This window comes from Acomys russatus, chromosome 8 (genome assembly GCF_903995435.1).
Source record: "Acomys russatus chromosome 8, mAcoRus1.1, whole genome shotgun sequence".
NCBI lineage: Eukaryota > Metazoa > Chordata > Mammalia > Rodentia > Muridae > Acomys > Acomys russatus.
In genome coordinates this window covers 18,105,430-18,127,802 of record NC_067144.1, presented here as the reverse complement: position 1 = coordinate 18,127,802, position 22,373 = coordinate 18,105,430, and the positions used below count along the sequence as shown (strand labels likewise).

The following is a 22,373-nucleotide window of genomic DNA, read 5'->3' as shown; positions in this document are numbered from 1 at the left end:
GGTTTCTCTGTGTAGCCTTGGCTGTCTTGGACTGACTTTGTAGACCAAGATGGTCTCAAACTCACAGTGATCCCCCTGCCTCTGCCTCCCCAGTGCTGGGATTAAAGATGTGCACCTGGAAGTCACATGTAGTCCAGGCTAGCTTGGAAACTTAGAGATCTGCCGAACTCTGTTTCCTGAGTGCTAGTATCAAAGGCATATGCTACCATGTCCCGCCTGGTTTTTGTTTGGTTTGGCTTGATTCTTGTTATTTTCAATGTTTGAGGGTTTCTGGTTTTGTTTTTTGAGACAGGGTTTCTCTGTGTAGCCTCGACTGTCCTGAACTCACTTTGTAGACTAGGTTGACCTCGAACTCACAGTGATCCACCTGCCACCTGCCTCTGCCTCCCAGTGCTGGGATTAAAGGTGTACACCACTACCATCTGGTTGAGGACTTTTTTAAAAGTCATATTACAAGACTCTTTTTTTTCCTAACTTCGATTCATTCATTTGTATGTATGTACATGTTCATGTATGTGTGTGTGCTTGATGGAATGTCTGGGTGGAGGTCAAGCTTTTATAGAGTGCTGGAGACCTGAACTCCGGTCCTCTTGCTTGCTGAATAGGTACTTTACTGACTCAGCCGTCTCCCTCGCTCCCTTTAAAATGTTTTTTTTTTTTTCTTTTTAACAAATCTTTATAATCTCTTCCCTTCCCTACCTTTCTCTAAGATCCTTTCTCCTCTTCCTTTCCTGTACGTCAGACCTTTGTCCCTCTTTCCCCTAGAGTCACCTCTTGCCAGCCCCCAAACCAACCACTCTTCAGAAATCCTCCCTAGGGAAACAAACTATTTCTGGCCAAACTTGCTTTCTCTCTTTTGAAATGGACTGTTTTGCAGGTCACTGGATCCTGAGGGAGCTGGACTTGCGAATGTTTTCGTATCACCATGAGGGTGCTGGGAACGGAGCCCAGGTCTTACGCAAGAGCAACACGTGCTCTTGTCCTCTGAGCCACCTTTCTGGCCATGCTTTGCCTTTCTTTTGCCTAGGCACTACGTTCAGCCACGTCCGAGGCTGCACTCACCTAGTAGTCGGGGCGAGGCATGCTTCGCTGGTTTGCGTAGGGATTTGCGGTCTGACTCGGGATCCCTGTTCTGACTTTAGGAAAGATGCTGTTGTCCGCGCCAAAGTTGCTGAAGCCGGTTTGCTGCATCCGGACACTGTGGGTGTCATCCTCAATCAGCTTCTGCTCCTCCACGTTCCTGTTTTTCTTCTTTGATCTATAATCAGAAAAATGAACCAGGACCCAGGGATGGCAACAGAGTTTCTTGGAATTTTTGTTTCTGTTTGTTTCTTTTTTGAGACAGGCCTCACTGTGTCCCTGGCTGTCCTAGGGCTCACTTAGTAGACCAGGCTGGCCTTGTATTCATAGAGATCTACCTGCCTCTGCCTCCTGAATGCTAGGATTGAAGGGTGTGCCACCATACCAACACCCACATTAGCATTAAGTGAGTTTTTCAATTGGTTATGGAACTAATACAGGCAAAAGAAAAGCCATGACTTATGACACAAGCAGAAAAAAACGTCTACAGAAACATCTCAGTGAGTGAGACATCAGCATCTTAAAAAAAAATTCAGCATCTTAAAAAAAAAGATTAATTTATTATGTATACAATGTTCTGCCTGCATGCACACCTGCACACCAGAAGAGGGCACCAGATCTCATTATATATAGATGGTTGTGAGCCATCATGTGGTTGCTGGGAATTGAACTCAGGACCTTTGAAAGAACAGCTGGTGCTCCTAACCTCTGAGCCATCTCTCCAGCATCTTGGAAAAGGGACTAGGAGCCCAGGGACACGGCTCTGCTGTTAAAGTACTTGTCACAGAAAGTGTGAGGGCCAGAGCTATGGTCTCCAGAGCCTACGCAAATACCAGGAACGCATGGAGGCCAGTCATTTTAGCATTTGGAAGGAGGGCACCTGGGATAGGGATCCTTGGAGTAAGCTGACTTACAACTGAGAGGCCCTGCCTCAGCTAACAGGAGAGGATACAGTAGAGGAAACCTCCTGACATCAGCCCTCCCTATTCACGTGTACACGTAGTACCCACACTAGTGTAGATGCATTTACACAAATAGACACAAACAACACACACACACACACACACACACACACACACACACACACACACACACAATGGGGAGAAGAGGAAACAGGACTTGGCTACTTAAGAGAACTGGTTAGGCACTTCAAGGGCCTCTAGTGTGGGAGTTCTCAGCCGAATGTAAGCGTTTGTATTCATAGGGGCATCATTCTGCCTCACTCTGATTGTAAGTCTGTCTGCTCATCTTCCTGCCCATGGGCCACAGTCCCACCCCCCAGATCAAGAGGGTAAGGGGCAGCTTTATCTACGCCTCAGCTTTATCTATGACCCACACCTGTGGATGCTGGGAACCAAGCCCAGGTCTTCTGTAAGAGCAACGGGTGTTCTTAAGCAGTGCCTCAGATAGCCAGCTCAGCCTAGGCTGGGGATCCTGCCTTTGGCACTATTGTCTGGAGTCGCAAAGGTTCTTCGTCCCTATGGACTGATCAAGAGGGCGAAATTTCATGCTGTAGTCCCAAGAATTCTGGCCCTGTGGCTGGGCTAAGAGCTTGGCTCTGCAGTAGGATGGAGGAGCCATGCTGGGAAGCTGTCACAAGGCCACACAATTCTATAGTGACCCTGGTCCCTGGAGGCCCAGGGCAGCCAGTCAGCTATCCAAGAAAAGAGGGCATAGGCTTGCTCCTAAACCAGGGATGCTCTGCCTCTCTTCCTAGAAGTGAGAAAGCTGGATATTGTGAGGATGCTCATGCGGCTGGTCCAGGCTTTGCTTTGGGAGGAGTTAAACATCAAACATCATATTGCAGGCCTTATACGTATGGGGAAAAAAAAAAAAAAAGAATTACCAGTGGCAAGCACTAGAGAGGCAGAGGCAGACAGACCTTTGTGACTTTAAGGCCAGCCTGGTCTATGGAGCAAGTTCCAGGATACCACACAGAGAAACCCTGTCCCGAAAAAAAAAAGAAATCGAATATCTGTCTGTTCCCTACAGTTACAGTGGGAAAAGGTCTGAGCTAAATGATAGGGGGAAAATAGCTGAACCCCACTGTCACTTGTAGACGGGAAAGGGGTCACACTATTCTCTGCCAGGCTTCAGGCTCCTGGGAGAGCTGCAGTGTTGCTGACTATTGCTGAATGAGTAAAGGGACTCCATTTCCCTTCCCTTAAGAGACTGATGGCACCCAGCTGAGGAAGGGCCCACAGAGAGATGCGCTTCCTGCTTTACAACCCAGGAGTTCTGCAGAGGTTGCTTTGGGACCCTCTTGAGGTTGTCATTGGACCATTCTGCAGGGTCCCAGACAGGGGTTGGTTTTGGGGGGAGGTTATATTTAATATGTGTTTGTATGTTTGTTTGTTTTGAGATGTGTCTCATAGAGCTGAGGCTGGCCTGAAATTCCGTATGGAACCGTATGGAACTTCTGAGCCTCCTGCTTTTCCTGTCTGAGCTGGGAAGGCTGGGGTATACCACCACCCCTGGATCATGCTAAGACCAAATCTAGGTCTTCGTGTGGGAGGGTACTCAAGCACTCTCCCAACTGAGCCCCAGTCCAGTTTTGTTTTTGTGAGGCAGGATCTCATGTAGTCAAGGCTGGCCTTGAACTTGCTATGTGATCGAGGCTAGCCCTTAACTTTTCATCCTCCTGCCTTTACCTTCCAAGTACTGAGTTTACAGCTATGCATAACTTGAGTTAAATGGCGCCAATGGAAAGTTGTTTATCTCTGGTTTGAGACAGGGTTTTTCTGTGTAGTCCTACTGTCCTGGCATTCACGCTACAGATCAGGCTGGTCTCAAACTCACAGAGATCTGCCTGCCTCTGCCTCTGCCTCCCTGGTGCTGGGATCAAAGGTGTGCGCCACCACGTTTGGCCCTAGTGTAGAGTTATCAGTGTCATAGAAAACTGTTTGTTGGGTCTGATTAACGTGAAGTAAAAATTAACTTGAACAAAAAGATTTAAATCATAAAGGACACATAGCCATGTATATAGTATAACTTTAAAAGATAGGATTGGGCCTGGAGAGATGGCTCAGTGGTTAAGACCACTGGCTGCTCTTCCAGAGGTTCTGAGTTCAATTCTTGGCAACCACATGGTGGCTCATAACCATCTATAATGTGATTTTAATGCCCTCTTCTGGCCTGCAGGCACACATGAAGGCAGAGCACTGTATATATAATAAATAAATAAGTCTTGAAAAAAGGAAAGATGGGACTAAGTAAGGGCTAGAGTGATACTCAGTGGCTAAGAACACATACTGCTCTTGGAAAGGACCCAAGCTCATGTCCCAACACCCACGATGGGTGGTTTACAACTGCCTGGAACTCCAGCTCTAGGGGAATCTGACAGTCTTTTCTGGATTCCCTGGGCACCTGCACCCACATTCACTTACACATACATACATAGGTATATACACAAAATACTTAAACATACTTACAGGAAAATAAGATATAAGAAAAAAGTTCAGGCTTGGTGTGGTGGTACACACCTTTAATCCCAGCACTCTGGAGACAGAGGGATCGCTGTGAGTTCGAGGCCAGCCTGGTCTACAAAGTGAGTCCAGGACAGCCAAGACTACACAGAGAGAGATCCTATATTGAAAAACCAAAAAAAAAAAAAAAAAAAAAAAAAAAAAGAAGAAAAAAAAGAAGAGGAAAAAAAAAAAAAAAAAAAAAAAAAAAAAAGGAAAGGAAAGAAAGGAAAGGAAAGAAAAAAGTGCCGTGGTGGGAGAGAGGCCTTGTTGTTTGCTCTCTCTCGCCCATGGGCGGCTAGGAGCATTTGGGGAGCAGCTCAGCTAGCACCCTCTGTCCGCCCCGTACCTCACTGAGACGATGAACGCGATCAGCAAGATGAGAATGATGGCTGCAGCGATGGTGCCCACAATGGTGAGGATCAGCTGGAATTCTGAAAGGGAAAAGACAAGGACAGTGTCCTGGTTCGTGGTGACCGTTAACCTGGCACAACCACCTAACCCAGGAAGAGAGTCTTCATGAGGCATGATTTAAATTGGGTTAGCCTGTGGGGTAGTCTGGGCTTGGGGTGGTCTTGACTCTTAACTGACACAGGAAGACCCAGTCCATTGTGGGAAGCACCATTCCCTAGGCAGGGGGTCCTGAACAGTAAAGAGGAGGCAGCTAGCTGGGAGCAAGAGAGCAGCAACCAGGATCCAGGTGTTTATGCTCTTTTTGCTCTTGACTGTGGATGCAATATTTGAGCTCCTCCCTTGACCTCCTCAAAATAATAGACTAACTGAAGTTATAACCCAAACACAAGGTCTCTTCCTCCCCCTCCTCTTCCTCCTCTTCTTCTTCCTCTCTTCCTCCACCTTCCTCCTCCTCTTGATGAGGTTTCTTTGCGTAGCCTTGGCTGTCCTGAAACTTGCTCTGTAGACCTCGAACTCAGAGATCCGCCTGCCTCTGCCTCCTGGGTGCTGGGATTAAAGGCGTGAGCCACCAATGTCCACCACTGTGGGTCTGCCTTTCTTTCCTATATTGCTTTTTTGGCCAGGGCATTTGTCTCAGCAACAGAAGTGAAACTGGAACAAATAGCCTCCAGCAAGTGGGTCCTGCTATCTACTGTACAGAGAGGCCCATTGTGAGCTCAATCAGGTTCCTGTCTCCTAACCCGGCAGAGGCAGGCAGGGCTGATGCTCGGCGCTGTTGCTACCTGATGCTGGTCTCTGTTGCTACCCTCTCCTTGTCCTTGTGCCCTAACCACGTCTGAGGCACGACAATCATTCCAAGCTGCCTTTCCAGCTGTATTGGAGGTTGGCCTGATGTATTTTGATGCTAATTACTGCTTGGAGGTTGGTCTGGTGTATTTTGATGCTAATTACTGCTTGCTGTCTCTGTGACCCACCTTGTCTAAGAGCCTAACCTGTTTGACCAATAAAAGGCCATCACACCTGGGCAGAGCAAATGGGATAGGCATGGCTAGAGTTCCAAAGTTAGGGGAGACAGAGAATTTTGGGAGGAAGAGAGACCAGAGGAGAAGAGAGGAGAAGAAGGAAGGGCTGCTATAGGTTAAGTGGAGGAGAAGCACATGGCCAGCATGGATGGAGGATTTGGCCCAGATGAAGAGCAATAGAAAGTATATGGGATTATGAAGAGAAGTATCTTGATAGAAATTATTAGAACCAGATGGCATGGGATTGGAACAGGAATTCCATACCTGCTCCACTATGGGAAGTAGTTTAGGGGATTGGTATCTGCCTTGCCCCAGGCTAACTAAGGCTATTTAAAAATATAACAGGTGTCTATGTCTTGAGTGATTGCTAGTGGGTTAGAAAAAACTGCCATAATAATAATTATAGGCCTAATAATAAATATTATTAATAACTGCAACAGCAAAGTCTTCCTGGGCTGTGTGGGATGGAGTTTCAACTGAGGTCTACACCTCTCTCTCTACCTCTCCCACCATTGCCTGCCTTCCAAAGGTGCCCCTCTAGGTGGGGGCCACACACATCATCAATAAAGGAGGAAGGTAATGGATTCCTAGGGAGGGGGTTCTGTTAATGCCCATGCTCCTCTTCCACCTCAGAATAGTGCTATAGGATGGGCTTAAACTCACAGCAGTCCTCCTGTCTCAGTGACCCAAGTACTAAGATTACAGATATCCACCACTATGCCTGGCTGCTATGACCGTAAGGTGGCCTGTGAACATATAACACACACCAGTTCCAAACACTTAGCCTGAAAAACACCGGGACTCCAGAAGAGGGCACAGATCTCATTCTAGATGGTTGTGAGCCACCATGTGGCTGCCCGGAATTGAACTCAGGACCTCCGGAAGAGCAGACAGTGCTCTTAACCACAGAGCCATCTCTCCAGCCCCAAGCTCTGTTATTTTTAACAGCAAGACTGTTGCTGCCTAAGGGTGAATGTTAGGTGTAGGGCCACCCACTACACAAGATCCAGGCCAAATTTCTCTCTCGATGAACGGTGGAAGCCTTTGGTGGAGTGGGCAGAACTCTGGATGTAGTCTGGATGTGTCTCTTAGGTGTTTAGTAATTTATGGTGTCTATACTCACGGTCTTTGCAGTCCACCCCGCTGTAGCCAAACGGACACCTGGAACACAACCACAATAGGAAGCCACATGAGAGAGCATGTTTAACCCCCACCCCCATGCCCATCTCTCCCTTCTTATCTCCTTTCATTCGGTCCTTCCTTGCTCTTGCCCCTTTCTCTTCTCTATGCTACCATTTCCCCAAGAGAACACCTTCCATAGGGCTCTGGAAGGGTGAGGTGTAACCCAATCCAATGTGGCCTTATCGTCTGCAGACTGAATATTATGGCCTCTGACCTCCTGGTGGGCTTGGCAACTAAGAAGAAGCTGAAGCTAAAACACATGGGGTAAATGGGCCCTCTCAAGGGGCAACTGGTGCCCTGTGAGCAAGGGTACATCACTCATTCAGTTCCTCAGTTTGTTTTTGTTTTGTTTTGTTTGAGACAGGATTTCTCTGTATAGCCTTGACTATCCTGGACTCGATTTGTAGACCAGGCTGGCCTCCAACTCACAGCGATCCACCTGCCTCTCTGCCTCCCAAGTGTTGGGATTAAAGGCGTGCACCACCACCACCCGGCTAGTTCCTCAGTTTGTAATAGGCACCTTGCCTGCTTCTAACTGTTGTATGATAGGTCCTACCTACTGTGGTTTCTGGAGATACAGGATGCTCAAAAACTCTTGGATGGTGATGACATAGTGACGCTCTATACCGGCCAACCCGTGCCAGCTTCCCGATACTAAACCCGCATATGTGCTGCGAGCCCTAGCCTGACTATGCTGTGACAAGATAAAGATGGAGTGATTTCTTACGCTTCACACTTCTCGTTAGCCTTCTGGTAGCCCGGCAGGCATGCACACTCCCTCTCCCCATTATCTCTCACTACGCATTGCTTCTTGTCCTCTGCGCTGCAGGGTCCAGGACACATTGAAGCTTTAAAATAGAGTAATTTTTGAGGTCATTTTCAGAAACAATCCATTTTCTAAAAAGTGTGTGTGTGTGTGTGTGTGTGTGTGTGTGATGTGAGCACATGCCACAGCACATGTGTGGAAATCACAGAACAACTTATTGTATGGGCAGAGTCAGTTCTCTCCTCCTGCCTTAACCTGGATTTGGGGGATAAACCCAGGTCGGCAGGCTTGCCCAGCAAGAGGCTTTGCTGGTTGAGCCATCTCACCAGCCCAGAGATGATCTCTTCAACCCCAAGATGACATGTAACAGCATACAACTTTGTACGCTGGTTTTTCTAGTATAAGGACATACTTCTTATGAAGGTGACAATGGTCACTCGCCAGCTCTTAGCCCACCCGGCTCCTAGTCTAAAGTCAAAATACACATGGGAACTCAAGCAGGCATGTGTGTCTTTTGAAAATACCAGAGAAGGGAAAGCGAGAGCTGTGAAGGGAGTTTGGGAGCTGTTGGAATACTTACAAAAACAAAAAGGAGTCAGTTCATTTGGCCTCTCCCACCCAGGTTTGCAAGTGCATTGTAAACCATTCTGGCAATTATCTTTGGCATTCTTCACACAACCATAATAGTCACACAAATTTTGTGCTGTGAGAGACATAAATACACACAATTTAAAAAGACAATGAGCACTCCACCTATAAAGTGGTGCTAATAATTCTTGTTCACATAATTGCTGTGAGAACAGAGTGAGCTAAATGGCAGGGCCCACAACAGAACCTTGTAGATACAGTGACACTTAAATGTTAGGCTAAGGACACTAGAGATTTTTAGTGGTTTAGGTTTTTTTTTTTTCCCCCTTTGTTTTGGTTTTGGTTTTTCAAGACAGGGTTTCTCTTTGTAACCTCGCTGTCCTGGAACTCACTCTGTAGACCAGGCTGTTCTCGAACTCAGAGATCCGTCTGCCTCTGCCTCCAAAGTGCTAGAATTAAAGGTATGTGCCACTACCCAGCTTTTAACACTACGTTTTAAATTTTATAGTGTGTGTGTGTGTGTGTGTGTGTGTGTGTGTGTGTGAGAGAGAGAGAGAGAGAGAGAGAGAGAGAGAGAGAGAGAGAGAAAGAAAGAAAGAAAGAAAGAGAGAGAGAGTGTGTGTGTTATGTCATGTGTGCAGGCTCCCATAGAGGCCAGAAGAGGGTGTGAGATTCTCTGGAGCTAGAGTTAAAGGCATTTATTAAGCACCCGACATTGTTGCTGGGATTCAAGATCCAGTTCAGTTTTACAATTAAACAGCAAGTGTTCTTAACCACTGACCATCTCTCCAGCCCCTGACTTTTATTCCTAAGCCAGAGAATGAGTCCTTTGGAAAAGGCTAAGCAGGAGCATGCTATAAGAGACCAGCCTTCCAAGAATGGTAGTATGCAGGTGAATTGCCAAGTGCTAGGGATGAGAGGGTGAGTCTGAGAGTGGACTGGGGCAGAGGGTAGAAAGAGCTAGAAAAAGTGGTATTGCTCCTCTCTAATAAAGAGCCTGAGCTGTAACGAGCCCCTGCAGCTTGAAAATACCTGTTTCAATTAGGGTTACTATTGCTTTGGTGAAACACCATGACCAAAGAGCAAGCTGAGGAGGAAAGACTTTATTTGGCTCACACTTCCACATCACAGTTCATCATCAAAGGCAGTCAGGACAGGATCTCAAGCAGGACAGGAGCCTGGAGGCAGGAGCTGATGCAGAGGCCATGGAGGGGTGCTGCTTACTGGCTTGCTCCTCATGGCTTTCTCCAGCTGCTTTCTTATAGAATCCAGGAACACCAGCAAAGGGATGCCACCACCCACAATGAGCGGGGTCCTCTCCCATTAATCACTAATTAAGAAAATGCCTTATAGTCTGATCTTGTGAAGGTATTTTCTCAGTTGGGGCACACTCCTCTCTGATGACCCTAGCTTGTGCCAAGTTGACATAAAACTAGGTAGTACAACCTCCAATTCAAAATCTAGAGAAAAAGAAGACCCAGAGGAGGATTTGTGTGTGTGTGTATGTGTCTGAGTGTGTGTGTGGTGTGTGTGTGTGTGTGTGTGTGTGTGTGGCCAGAAAGCTGGAAAAAAAATGACTTTCTCTGAGATCTGGGGCAGTTCTCAGACATCAGCTAGTCCTTGGTCAATCTACTTAACGGGCACAAGACCACTTTCAGAATGGAGGGAGATGTTCAGAGAGGTGGTCCAAAAAGCACTTTTCAGAGCTGGCACCGACTAGCTTCAGTTGTACCGGGGTTTATAGTCACAGAAATTACTTAATTACTTAGGAGTGTAAAAATGAGAAAACTGCTGCTGGGGGGAGTTGGATCCCCAAGATTATCCTGAAAAATGCATAAGTTGTCCTTAGCTGCTGATCACCTGCGGTTAGTATCCATGCTGACGGGGACTCTCAAGTTCTTCGTGTGTGTTCTAAGTCCTATCTATCCCCAAACAGCACAGGGCCCAGGGTCTGGAGGCAATGACAATATGAACTGATACTCTAGACAAAACTCTGAGCCCAAGGGAAAAAAAAAAATAGATCAGTGGATAGCAGAGGTAGGCCCCATAGGAGAGCTTTGTTTCAGAGCATTTATGTTCCAGGCCCTGACACATGGATAAGAATCTTTGTAAAGCCCCAAAGAAAGAGAAAAGGTGTTGGGGAAACTCTACGTGAACATATTTATTTATGTATTGAAAAACAGAAATCAGGGGTTGGAGAGATGGCTCAGTGCTGCCATGTAAGCACGAGGACCTGAGTTCAATCCCAAGCAACCATGGGAAAAAAGGCAGGCATGGCATGGTGGTGGCCACTTGTAATGCTTCCTCTGGGGAAGTGGAAATAGGGGGTCCTTGGGGTTCACTGGCCAGCCAGCCTAACATAATGAGTGAGTTCAAACAGAAGTGAGATGAGACCCTGTCTTTAAGGCAAAGGCAGGCGGATTGCTGTGAGTTCGAGGCCAGCCTGGTCTACAGAGTGAGTCCAGGATAGCCAAGGCTACAGAGAAACTCTGTCTCGAAATAAATAAATAAATAAATAAATAAATAAATAAATAAGGTTTCAGGGCCAGGAGTGATGATGCACACCTGTAATCCCAGCACTCGGGAGGCAACAGCTGGCAGAACACTGTGAGTTTGAGGCCAGCCTGGTCTGCAAAGTGAGTCTAGGACAGCCAAGGCTACACAGAGAAACCCTGTCTCAAAAAAAAAAAAAAAAAAAAGTAGGTTTCTGGGAAGTTGCTCAGTGGTGGAACACACCTGACTAACGTTCACAAGGTCCTAGGTTTAGTTCTCAGTGCTAGGGGCATGGCCGGAACTCAGGGTAGCTGGCTCCTGAGGGGCAACACCGGGGGTCACTTCCAGACTACACAGAGAGAGATATGTAGATATGCATGTAATGAAAAATAAGTAAATAATTAAGTAAAATCTTTTTGAAAATAGAAAATTTGGAGCTGGGCAGTGGTGGCGCACGCCTTTAATCTCAGCACTGGAGTGGCAGAGGCAGGCGGCTCTCCAAGGTCGAGGCTAGCCTGGTCTAGAGAGCGAGTTCCAAGACAGCTAGGACTACACAGAGAAACCATGTTTTGAAAAAAGGGGGGGGGGGAGGGGTAATTTGGAGACAGCAGTCAATCTCTGGACTTGCCCCCTTCTCACATATGATTGAAAGATTAGCAGGAAGTGAGATCTTTAGGCAAACTTTAAGTACAATTACTTAGTACTTACCAGTATATTTTCCCATGGTTTTGTCTTGTTTAGCTGCCTCTGCGACTGCTTCAGATATAGTGTCTTCATTTTGGGTTGTATTTTCTCCAAACATATTTACTACTGATACAACGACATTTTTAACATCACGCATTGCAGATCTTGCTGACTGAGAAGGGACAGTGCTAAAAATGAAATAAAGAGGTCAGTGGATGAATTAAACAGAAGGGCCAACAAATAGTATTTGAACCTCCCTGATGTCCAAATTTGTTAAGCTCTAGTCTGGCCCACTGTCCTGTCTCCACAACTGTAGAGCACATATGGAGGCCGGGAGGTTATACAGTATCAAATTTTCAGCAGGGTGGCTTCCATTTGATGTGTGTTCAGAGAAAGCTGTAAGGAAAGCAACATCCTATAGGAAAGTACTTGGAGTTCTCAAGCCAGGTATGATTTGCAATCAAAGGATCCAACCAAAGTGGTTCATATGAGGCCTGGACCATATGATGGTCTGATCCATATGATGGCCTGGTCCATATGATAGTCTTGATCATATGATGGCCTATTCCATATAATACGATGGCCTGGTCTATATGATGGCCTAGACCATATGATGGCCTGGTCCATATGATGGCCTGGACTATGTGAACAAGATGCTGGGTAAACCATCAATGGTCTTCCTTCTCCAAGCTACTGGCTGGAGTCAGTAGGATATTAGCGGCACCACTGAGTCACACGTTTCCCTGAGCAGTGCTCTGGCTAGCCACCTCCTCTTTTGTGTGTGGATGTGTTTGTGTGCATGCCAGAGACTGATGTCAAGTGTCAGCTGTCCTCCACCTTAATATTATTATTTTTACTTTCTTGGTCAATAAGTGCATTGTATTTATGAGGCAAAACAAAAACAAAAGCAAAATTCATCACAGAAAACTACTTTTAGTTCTCAGCACGCTGTTCCCAAGCTCTGAGTAAGCCAAGAAGCCTGTGGGCCAGCAGCAGTCAAGTGCTGTAGCCTGTAGCTTTCACACAGTATCTTGGTAGCTCACGAGCACAGGCGTTACACTGCATGGCATAAGTAATCCGAAAGGTGATGCTCCTGTCGGCCACATGAGTTGGCTCCCTATATTTGGGTGTGTCATACTTGTTTCTGTCCTGGATCACCGAGCGTTTCTGAGCATGGTAGCCAATTTTACCCTCTCGTTGTCTCTTAAATTCTCTTGTTGGCTCCTAAAGTAGCCTTTATCCTTAATGGCACTGGCAAACCCCACCTGCAACATCATGGCTTTACATAGACCTGCAGGCCCTGTGGCGAAGGGGACACAGTCCCTCACTGAACCTGCAGCTCACCAATTTGGCTAGGTTGGCTGGCCAATGAGCTCTAGGGATCTACTGGGGGGCGGGGGGCGGGCAGGGAGTATCCAAGCTCTGGGAAGCATCACAAACACCGGCCACTGATTGAGGCCTTTTACATAGGCATGGGGGATCCAAACTTAGCACCTCGTGTTTGTGGGGAAAAGCACTTTACCAAAGCGGAGTCATCTCCCCAGCCTGTCTCTTTCTGACTTGCGACTTAACAGGAGCTGGCTTGTGACACAGGGAACCCACGAGAAGAGCAGAAGCGAAGCAAAGATAATGCTGCCTCCAAGGTACCTCACTGGTCCAGAGCAAACTTACCTCACTCTAAGAATTATGGTCTGTCCATAATCAAAATCAGTTTTATTAAATGCCTTTTTAAACTGTAGAGGAGAACAGATGTAAAAACAAGGTGAAAAAAATTAAATTATATTCTAGATTTAAACATTTCTTTCCTTCTTTTCCTTTTTCCCTCTCTCCCTCCCTCCCTTCCTTCATTTGACAGGGTCTTGTGTAGCCTAGACTAACCTCAAACTTACTATGTAGCCAAGGATAACCTTAAACTTCTGATTCTCCTCCTGCCTCCACCTCTGAAATGCTGGGATTACAGGTGTGTACCACCACACCCAAATGAGACACTGCTGGAGATAAACCTAGGACCTTGTGAGTGCCGGGGCTAGCACTCTACCAACTAAACTACGCACTTATTGGGCAAGTACTCTACTTCCGAGCCTTTTGCATTTTACACTCATATATTTATATAGCTGATATATATGTATATCCCTGTTATTGAGTCCTGTGTCAAAAAACAAACAAACAAAACAAAACAAAACAAAAACCCTCAACTAAAAACAAAAAGATGGATGTGATGGAGCAAATCTGAAGTCCCAGCATTCTTATGGTGAGATGGGAAGCTGAGAAAGGAGACTCATCCAGGAGCTGGAGGGCCAGCTAGCCTGGAATACAACGTGTGGCAGAAACAAGAGGCCATGTCTCAGCAAGGAGAGCCAAGTCCTGAATGTTGTCCTTTGACACAGACACTGTGGCTCGTGTGCGCATACAAATAGTAAAATAAAATATTTTTAAAATAACAACAACACAAAAAACCTCCTTTAAATCCAAATCAACAAAAACCCTCTTTGAAACTGTAAGAATGTTGTACCACCTCCGGTGCTCCCAAGGGACACTCAGCTCCAGCCCAGCCCAGTCTAAACACTGGCTAGATACAGAGAGCTTCCTGGGCCCAACATCCTGGCTCCAGAATGGCTTGCCACACTCCACTCCTTCCCTGCTAACACACTCACTCCCTCTTTTTCTTTTTTTTTCTTTTTGGTGGTGGTTTGGGGGGTAATGGGGGGGGGCGGTGTTTGGGTTCCTCTGTGTAGCCCCGGCTGTCCTGGAACTCATTCTGTAGAAACAGGCTAGTCTCAAACTCAGAGATCCACCTGCCTCTGCCTCCTGAGTGCTGAGATCAAAGGTGTGTGCCACCAACGCCCCCGGCAAAATAATTTATGTCAAGACACCGTTAGAACTCTTGTTTCTGTAAAACCACACCAACAGCTTCTATAACAGGTAGGCCTGGATGCTCCAGTGAGCAGCTCCAGGCTGCTTCCCGGAGGCAGGGCAGGGCTATGCTGGGTGTTCTGTCTCAGGTGCACAAGCACGTGGAAACCCAAGAATCCCTGGGGATCTGCCTGCTCACCAGGAGAGGTACATTTCACGTAGTCACCAACTGTGTCAGGTGGCCACATGAAGACCAGCCCCACACCCTCTAGATCCGGCTAAGAAGGAAGATACAGCCAGGCATAGTGGCGCACATCTTTAATCCCAGCACTCGGGAGGCGGATCGATGTGAGTTCCAGGCTAGCCTGGTCTACAAAGTGAGTCCAGGACAGACAAGGCTACACAGGGAAACTCTGTCTCGGAAAAAAAAAAAAAAAAAAAAAAAAAGAAGGAAGATACTTCACAGATTGGAAAATGGAAACACACTTACAAATGGGACAACAGTATTGTACAAGTCTTCATAGTTCTTGGAGCTTTTATCTTCCAAGCCAGCTGTTTCATTTACGGCCACTTCAATCTCTCCAGGGAATGTCTTTCCTGAAAACCAGGCAAACCCTTTCTGAACTCTTTAATGTTAATAGGGCCATTTCAATGTTGTGTTAAAAGCATGCTACATTTTTTTGAGGGAGTTTCTTTGAGACAGGATCTCTCTGTGTAGCCTTGGCTGTCCTGGACTCACTCTGTAGACCAGGCTGGCCTTGGACTTCCAGAGATCCATCCGCCTGCCTCTGCCTCACAAGTGCTGGGATTACAGGAGTGCCCCACGGTGCCCGGTTTAACGCATGTTATTTTTCTTCTTTCTCTCTTTCTTTTCCTTTTCCTTTTCCCCCTTTAAACATAGGTCTCCCTGTATAGTACTGCCCACTGGCGGGTCTAGAACTCCATTTCCAGGCTGGGCCTAAATTCACAGAGAACTGCCTGCTCTATCTTCCAGGTGCTGTAATTAAAGGCATGTGCCACTGTCTCTGGCTTAGTTTTTCATTCTTTCCGCCCTCTCCCCTCCCCCGCCCCCAAGACAGGGTTTCTCTGTGTAGCCTTGACTGTCCTGGACATGCTTTGTAGACCAGTGTGGCCTCAAATTCACAGAGATCCATCTGCCTCTGCCTCCCTGAGTGCTGAGATTATAGGAGTGTGCCACTGAGCCCATCTTGTTTTTTCATTCTTGAACTTAGTTCATACTATTTAAAAAGGAAGAACTTTTGGGGCATCATTTACATAGAGTTGACAGCTAGAAATCAGATTATTAGTGTTAAAAATACAAACTTTGGTGGCATCTCTCTTTTTTTTTTTAAAGATTTATTTATTTATTTATTATGTGTACAGTGTTCTGCTGCCTCATGTACACCTGCAGTCCAGAAGAAGGCATCAGATCACATTAGAGATGGTTGTGAGCCACCATGTGGTTGCTGGGAATTGAACTCAGGGCCTTTGGAAGAGCAGGCAGTGCTCTTAACTACTGAGCCATCTCTCCAGCCCAGGGGGCATATCTCTTTTGCAGGCAACATAGTCCATCTGCTTCCTATACAACTGACCTCATCTAGCAAGAAAAGCTGTTTCCAATGCAGAACAAAAAAGTATCATTTAAGCCAATGGTTCTAACCCTTTCTGAAGCTGTGACCCTTTAATACAGTTCCTCATGTTGTGATAAACTTATTTTTGTTGCTACTTCATAACTGTGATTTTGCTACAGTTGCTACTGTTGTTATGAATCACAATTTAAATGTCTGTTTTCTGATGGCTTTAAGTGAGCCCCTGTGAAAGGGTCCTGAGCCCCAGGAGGAGAACCACTGATTTAGGCAGGCTTTGGGCTCTGCAGCACTGTGTGATCAAACCCAGCTTGTATTGAGATGCTTTCAAAGTCCATTTCCGGAGTTCTGACAGCCCAGAGCAGGCTCCCAGCCTGCTATCTTCTTCTGCCTCAGTGCCCCAGTATTGCAATCATACACTGTAAACAAGTTCTTAGTGTGTAGTCAGTTTTCAGGGGATCTGGCAGTACTTGGTCTCATTTTGTATCTAGCACATTCCTGAGCAGTGGTGGGAAGGTTCCGGCCCACACCAGACCTTCAGCCTAGCTTGCAAATTTGCCTTACTCTACCCCCAGCCCCCCAGGATTGGCTGGGACAAAAGAAGACTCCGCCCTCGCCCCGCCCCAACCATTTCATCGTCCTTGCCCTCGGTTTTTCTTCTGCCCCATTAACTATCATTTTGAGATTCCTGGAAAGTCGGCTTCAGATAAGAGACGTAGGGCTCTCTGGTGATTATCCCTTGTAACTTACCTTTCATACACGAAGAAGATGAATAGTTGTAGTAATAGCCCTCTCCACATAAGCAGAAGAAGTCAGTATTCAGACTAACACAAGAGGCATCTTTTCCACAGGGTTTAGCCTCGCAAGGACCTGAGATGGAGGAGAAAGACATCACGAATCTACAGAACGCAGCAAATAACTCCTCGTGACTTGTGTCCACTCTTCATGGCCTCCTTCTGGACACACTTGTTTTTCTTTTGAGACAAGGTTTCATTGTGCAGCCCTGGCTGTCCTGAACTTGCTAACCTTGAACTCACAGAGACCGCCTGCCTCTGGTCCCTAGTGCTGGGATCCAAGGTGTGCACCGGCCACACCTGGTCTCCATACCCTTTTTGTGGGAGTACATAATACATCTTTAGAAGGGCTGGGGCCAGCCTGCATTTGCTTCGGTCTCTGGGGAAGATCAATGATGCAGCTTCGGGGCTGAGTGCTCTCTGATGGTGGAGGTTAGAGATCGCCACCACTTTGCTTTCTTGGAGCCCTGCTTGAGAAAGAAAAGCAATTTTCTAATTCTAAGGAGTTGAGGATCTTCAGATCTCTTCAGGTCTACAAGGGCATCAGTGCCTGGCTGCTACCGCGAAGTAGGGCTCCCCAAAATCTTTCAAAACAAAGCAGCTTTTCTTTTGCAGAATAGTGTGGCAATGTGTATGGTGATACAGGGCAGGACAGCAAGTGGGTCAAAAGGGAAGCTAATGCCATATTCTGATGAGCAGAGCTGGAGGAAAGGAAGAGAAAGCCAGGCACCGTGCTTTTAACCCAGCACTCGGGAGGCAGAGGCAGGCAGATCACTGTGAGTTTGAAGCCAGCCTGGTCTACAAAAGAAAGTCCAGGACAGCCAGGACTGTTGCACAGAGAAACCCTTTCTAAAAAACCTAACAAACAAACAAACAAACAAACATTTAACTCAGCCTCCAGGAGAGCTGGGACTAAAGGCATGCACCATCATACCCCACTCAAAAGCTGATTTTAAGGCTCTGTGCTAAGAAAGCAAATATACTTCTTGCATTTGCATAGCAGTCGAGGTTGCTTCTGGGGTTGATTCTGCAAGGGCCAAGGGGTTTAGGACAAAAGGGACATTTGTTTTAACTGCAAACACTTTTGTCCTGCTTGAACTTTACTGATTATAATCATGGGCCTAATATGTTTTTGTTTCACTGGAATTTTTAAATTAACCATCCATTTCTTAGCTCTATCAAGGAAAACTTGGACAGTGATCAAAAGAGTAGGGAGACACAAACTTACTCTCTTTGCACCTCGGTTTCTTTCTCCGAGACTGACGCGGTCTATTTGGGCTCTAAACTCTAAAGTTTGAGGAGTCCTCTAGTGGTGGTTGGGAATTTATGGCTCATGAGCCATAACTAACCAACACTTTATTTTTATGAATAAAGTTTTATTGGGATAGAGCCACATTCATTCATTTCTACACCGACACAGCTGCTTTTGTATTAAAATGTCAGAGGTTAACAGTTTCCACAGACACCTCGTGTTGCCCACAAATCCTAAAATATGTACTATTTGACTCTCACTGATAAGCTTTGCTGACACTTATTCTAGATCAAGCTTGCAGAAACGAGCCAAGTGGTTTAGAATCCATTGGCTTCTGGCTAGTTACACACGATTGCCTGTGCTTTGGCCCCAGCCAGCCGACAACTGTTTGAGGACAGCCAGAGGTTGGCTTCATATTCAAAGGCTTGGCTTTGTTAACTGTGATCAGCCACTATCTTGACTGATTCCAGGGTAGAGCTGATTTCTTCCATAAGGACCAGTGTGGCTGACAAGTTAGCACTTAGTGAAACCTGGTCTTTCCAGAGAACACAAAGCTACTTCCAGCTCTCCTATTGTGTGTATGTGGGGCTCTCACAAAGACTAAACTCATAAAAAAACATATCCCATAGTTGGCAAGTGGCTTGAGCAGCAAGGAGGAAAAGAATGCAACCAAGCCCTCACTTAGGGGCTCTCCTGTCATGATGAACTTGGAGATTGTTCCAGCCATTTTTCCTCTTCATCAGAATGTATTGTCACATCACACAGCCTTTTGTGCTGTGCACCCCAGTGAGGGGACTTTTAGGGGTTACTCTTACCTGTGGTACTGGCGCTTCTGCTGTTTTCCTCTGGTGAAGGATGGGTGCTTTTAGAAATGACTACTGTGGTAGATTCTAAGGCCCCGTGGGAGAAGTAGCCCCACTAGTAACCACAGAGAAGGTGACATTATTACCTGGAGTGGAAGTCTGTGTAGATACACCAGGAGCCTGAGTTACAGTACCGTTGGGTTGAGTTGTCCCCTGAGAAGAGTTAGTTGCGCCAGGAATCACGGAGGAGGTGGCATTGTCACCTGAACTTACGGTTGAATTGGGATTCTGTATGGGTGTATCAGGAGCCTGAGTTACAGTACCGTTGGGGTGAGTTGTCCCTGAGAAGAGTTAGTTGCGCCAGGAATCACGGAGGAGGTGGCATTGTCACCTGGACTTACGGTTGAATTGGGATTCTGTATGGGTGTATCAGGAGCCTGAGTTACAGTACCGTTGGGGTGAGTTGTCCCCTGAGAAGAGTTAGTTGCGCCAGGAATCACGGAGGAGGTGGCATTGTCACCTGGACTTACGGTTGAATTGGGATTCTGTATGGTGTATCAGGAGCCTGAGTTACAGTACCGTTGGGGTGAGTTGTCCCCTGAGAAGAGTTAGTTGCGCCAGGAATCACGGAGGAGGTGGCATTGTCACCTGGACTTACGGTTGAATTGGGATTCTGTATGGGTGTATCAGGAGCCTGAGTTACAGTACCGTTGGGGTGAGTTGTCCCCTGAGAAGAGTTAGTTGCGCCAGGAATCACGGAGGAGGTGGCATTGTCACCTGGACTTACGGTGGAATTGGGATTCTGTATGGGTGTATCAGGAGCCTGAGTTACAGTACCGTTGGGGTGAGTTGTCCCCTGAGAAGAGTTAGTTGCGCCAGGAATCACGGAGGAGGTGGCATTGTCACCTGGACTTACGGTGGAATTGGGATTCTGTATGGGTGTATCAGGAGCCTGAGTTACAGTACCGTTGGGGTGAGTTGTCCCCTGAGAAGAGTTAGTTGCGCCAGGAATCACGGAGGAGGTGGCATTGTCACCTGGACTTACGGTTGAATTGGGATTCTGTATGGGTGTATCAGGAGCCTGAGTTACAGTACCGTTGGGGTGAGTTGTCCCCTGAGAAGAGTTAGTTGCGCCAGGAATCACGGAGGAGGTGGCATTGTCACCTGGACTTACGGTGGAATTGGGATTCTGTATGGGTGTATCAGGAGCCTGAGTTACAGTACCGTTGGGGTGAGTTGTCCCCTGAGAAGAGTTAGTTGCGCCAGGAATCTCGGAGGAGGTGGCATTGTCACCTGGACTTACGGTGGAATTGGGATTCTGTATGGGTGTATCAGGAGCCTGAGTTACAGTACCGTTGGGGTGAGTTGTCCCCTGAGAAGAGTTAGTTGCGCCAGGAATCACGGAGGAGGTGGCATTGTCACCTGGACTTACGGTTGAATTGGGATTCTGTATGGGTGTATCAGGAGCCTGAGTTACAGTACCGTTGGGGTGAGTTGTCCCCTGAGAAGAGTTAGTTGCGCCAGGAATCACGGAGGAGGTGGCATTGTCACCTGGACTTAGTGGTGAATTGGAATTCCGTGTGGGTGTACCAGGAGCACCGTTGGACTGAGATTTCACAGGTAACTTGGGTGTCACAGAGGATGGAGTTGAAGTATCTTTGGGGTCATGATCTAAAGCCATCTTCGGGTCACCGGCAACATTTGAGGGAGAGGCTGTTGTGATTTTGGTTGAGGGAACAAGAAAGCCAAATGTCAGAGGAGAGCGTGTTGGTAAATAATACCAATTACTATCAATTCTAATCAGCACTCAATTTAGGATTTTCTGGGAAAACGAATATATATATGATTATGTTAAAAGTGGAAAAATGTGACTACTTCTAAACACAAAAAATGAATAAAAATTAAACAGACAAAAATGGAAAATATTATTGAAATGTAGCTAATGTTGCTTGTGCAGAACCAGGTGTAAAGCTGTGGTGATAATATTTATGAAGAGTATAAATTGGGGAGCGGTGGTATACGCCTATGGAGGCCAGCCTGGTCTACATGAGGCCATGTCTCAAAAAATGAAAACAAAAACAAAAAACCACTGAGATAAGTGCCTGGACTTTGGAGATAGAAGCAAGAGGCTCAAGACTTCAAGGACATCCGTTGCTACCTCTCAAGCTTAAGGCTTGCCTGAGCTATAGGAGACCCTATCTAAATTTAAAAGAGAGAGAGAGAGATGAGTACCAAGAAGTAGCAAATTATAAATATATAATTTTATATATAAATATATAATATATATATTTGGGAAACTGTCAATCTGTGTTTAATAAATTCAGAGGAAGACAAGTTAAAGCGCCACAAGGTGGCACTGTTACCATCATGAAGTGGGTTCTTTGTGTCCACGTACACTTTAAGGCAACAGACCCACATCTCCATGGTGGGCCAGTTTTCTCTGTTGATAGATTATGGAAGGGGACCTTAGAATAAAAGAATAATTACATAAAGACACTTCATTAAGTACTGATCGGAGCTCTTCCACGGTTTCTGTTTTGTTGTTTTGTTTTTGTTTTTGTGAGACAGGTCTTGCTATGCAGTCTAGCTGGTCTCAAATTCACAATCTTCCTGAGTGCTGGACCAGGTCTTTTCTTTCTTTCTTTTTTTCCTGTTGCGTTTCTCTACGAACAATTCTAGACATATCTACTTTGAGAGAATAAGACAGATGGCTGGCCCTTGTCTTAAAGAATTTATTATGTACACAGTGCTCTGCCTGCATATACTCCTGAAGGCCAGAAGAGGGCACCAGATCTCATTATAAATGATTGTGAACCACCATGTGGTTGGTGGGAATTGAACTCAAGACCTTTGGAAGAACTGTCAGTGCTCTTAACCTCTGAGCCGTCTCTCCAGCCTAGAAGACTGACTTTTAGCGGCTCATTTTCTGGAGCTCCTATTGTCTCTAGGAACTCTGATATTGACAACAGATTGTACAAATTATTAAAGGAAAACCTTTGTAGAGAGGAAGCAGTTCCTAAGGCCTGTGATACAGAGTGCCGAAGATTCTCTCTGACTCCCTGTGGGCCAGTCAGTCAGATTCTCCAGGCACAGCCTGGCTCCTCACCATGGACAGGGCTAGGCAGCTACTAGTGGCTCAGAAGTGACAAAAGAGAGATGCAGGTGTTCTTCTAGGTCCAAGAAAACAGTCCCTAGCTGGCCATGGTCACATGTGGACCACTACTGCACCTCCCCTGGGACTTTCTCATTCATCAAGGGCTTACCCACTGCCTGATGGGGACTCTGAGACAGACATAAATGTCCGCATGTGATGAGCTCATCAACACCGGGTCAAGATGGTTTGCCCAAGTCACTGTCTTAACTACAACTTGGCCAGAGACCTGCTTCATGTA

The 22,373-nt window shown here is 46.4% G+C and overlaps 1 protein-coding gene across 1 annotated transcript; it reads right to left on the bottom strand.

Annotated features, from left to right (window-relative positions):
* Positions 1-1,062: 1,062 nt before the first annotated feature.
* On the bottom strand, positions 1,063-18,905 carry Muc13 (mucin 13, cell surface associated). The gene is made up of 10 exons (XM_051150545.1): positions 18,860-18,905; positions 16,883-17,002; positions 15,037-15,143; positions 13,365-13,426; positions 11,718-11,881; positions 8,509-8,631; positions 7,890-8,010; positions 7,104-7,141; positions 4,894-4,978; positions 1,063-1,258 (listed from the first exon to the last, which is right to left on the bottom strand). Exons 1-10 carry the CDS (start codon positions 18,903-18,905, stop codon positions 1,063-1,065), a joined length of 1,062 nt encoding a protein of 353 aa, XP_051006502.1.
* Positions 18,906-22,373: the final 3,468 nt, after the last annotated feature.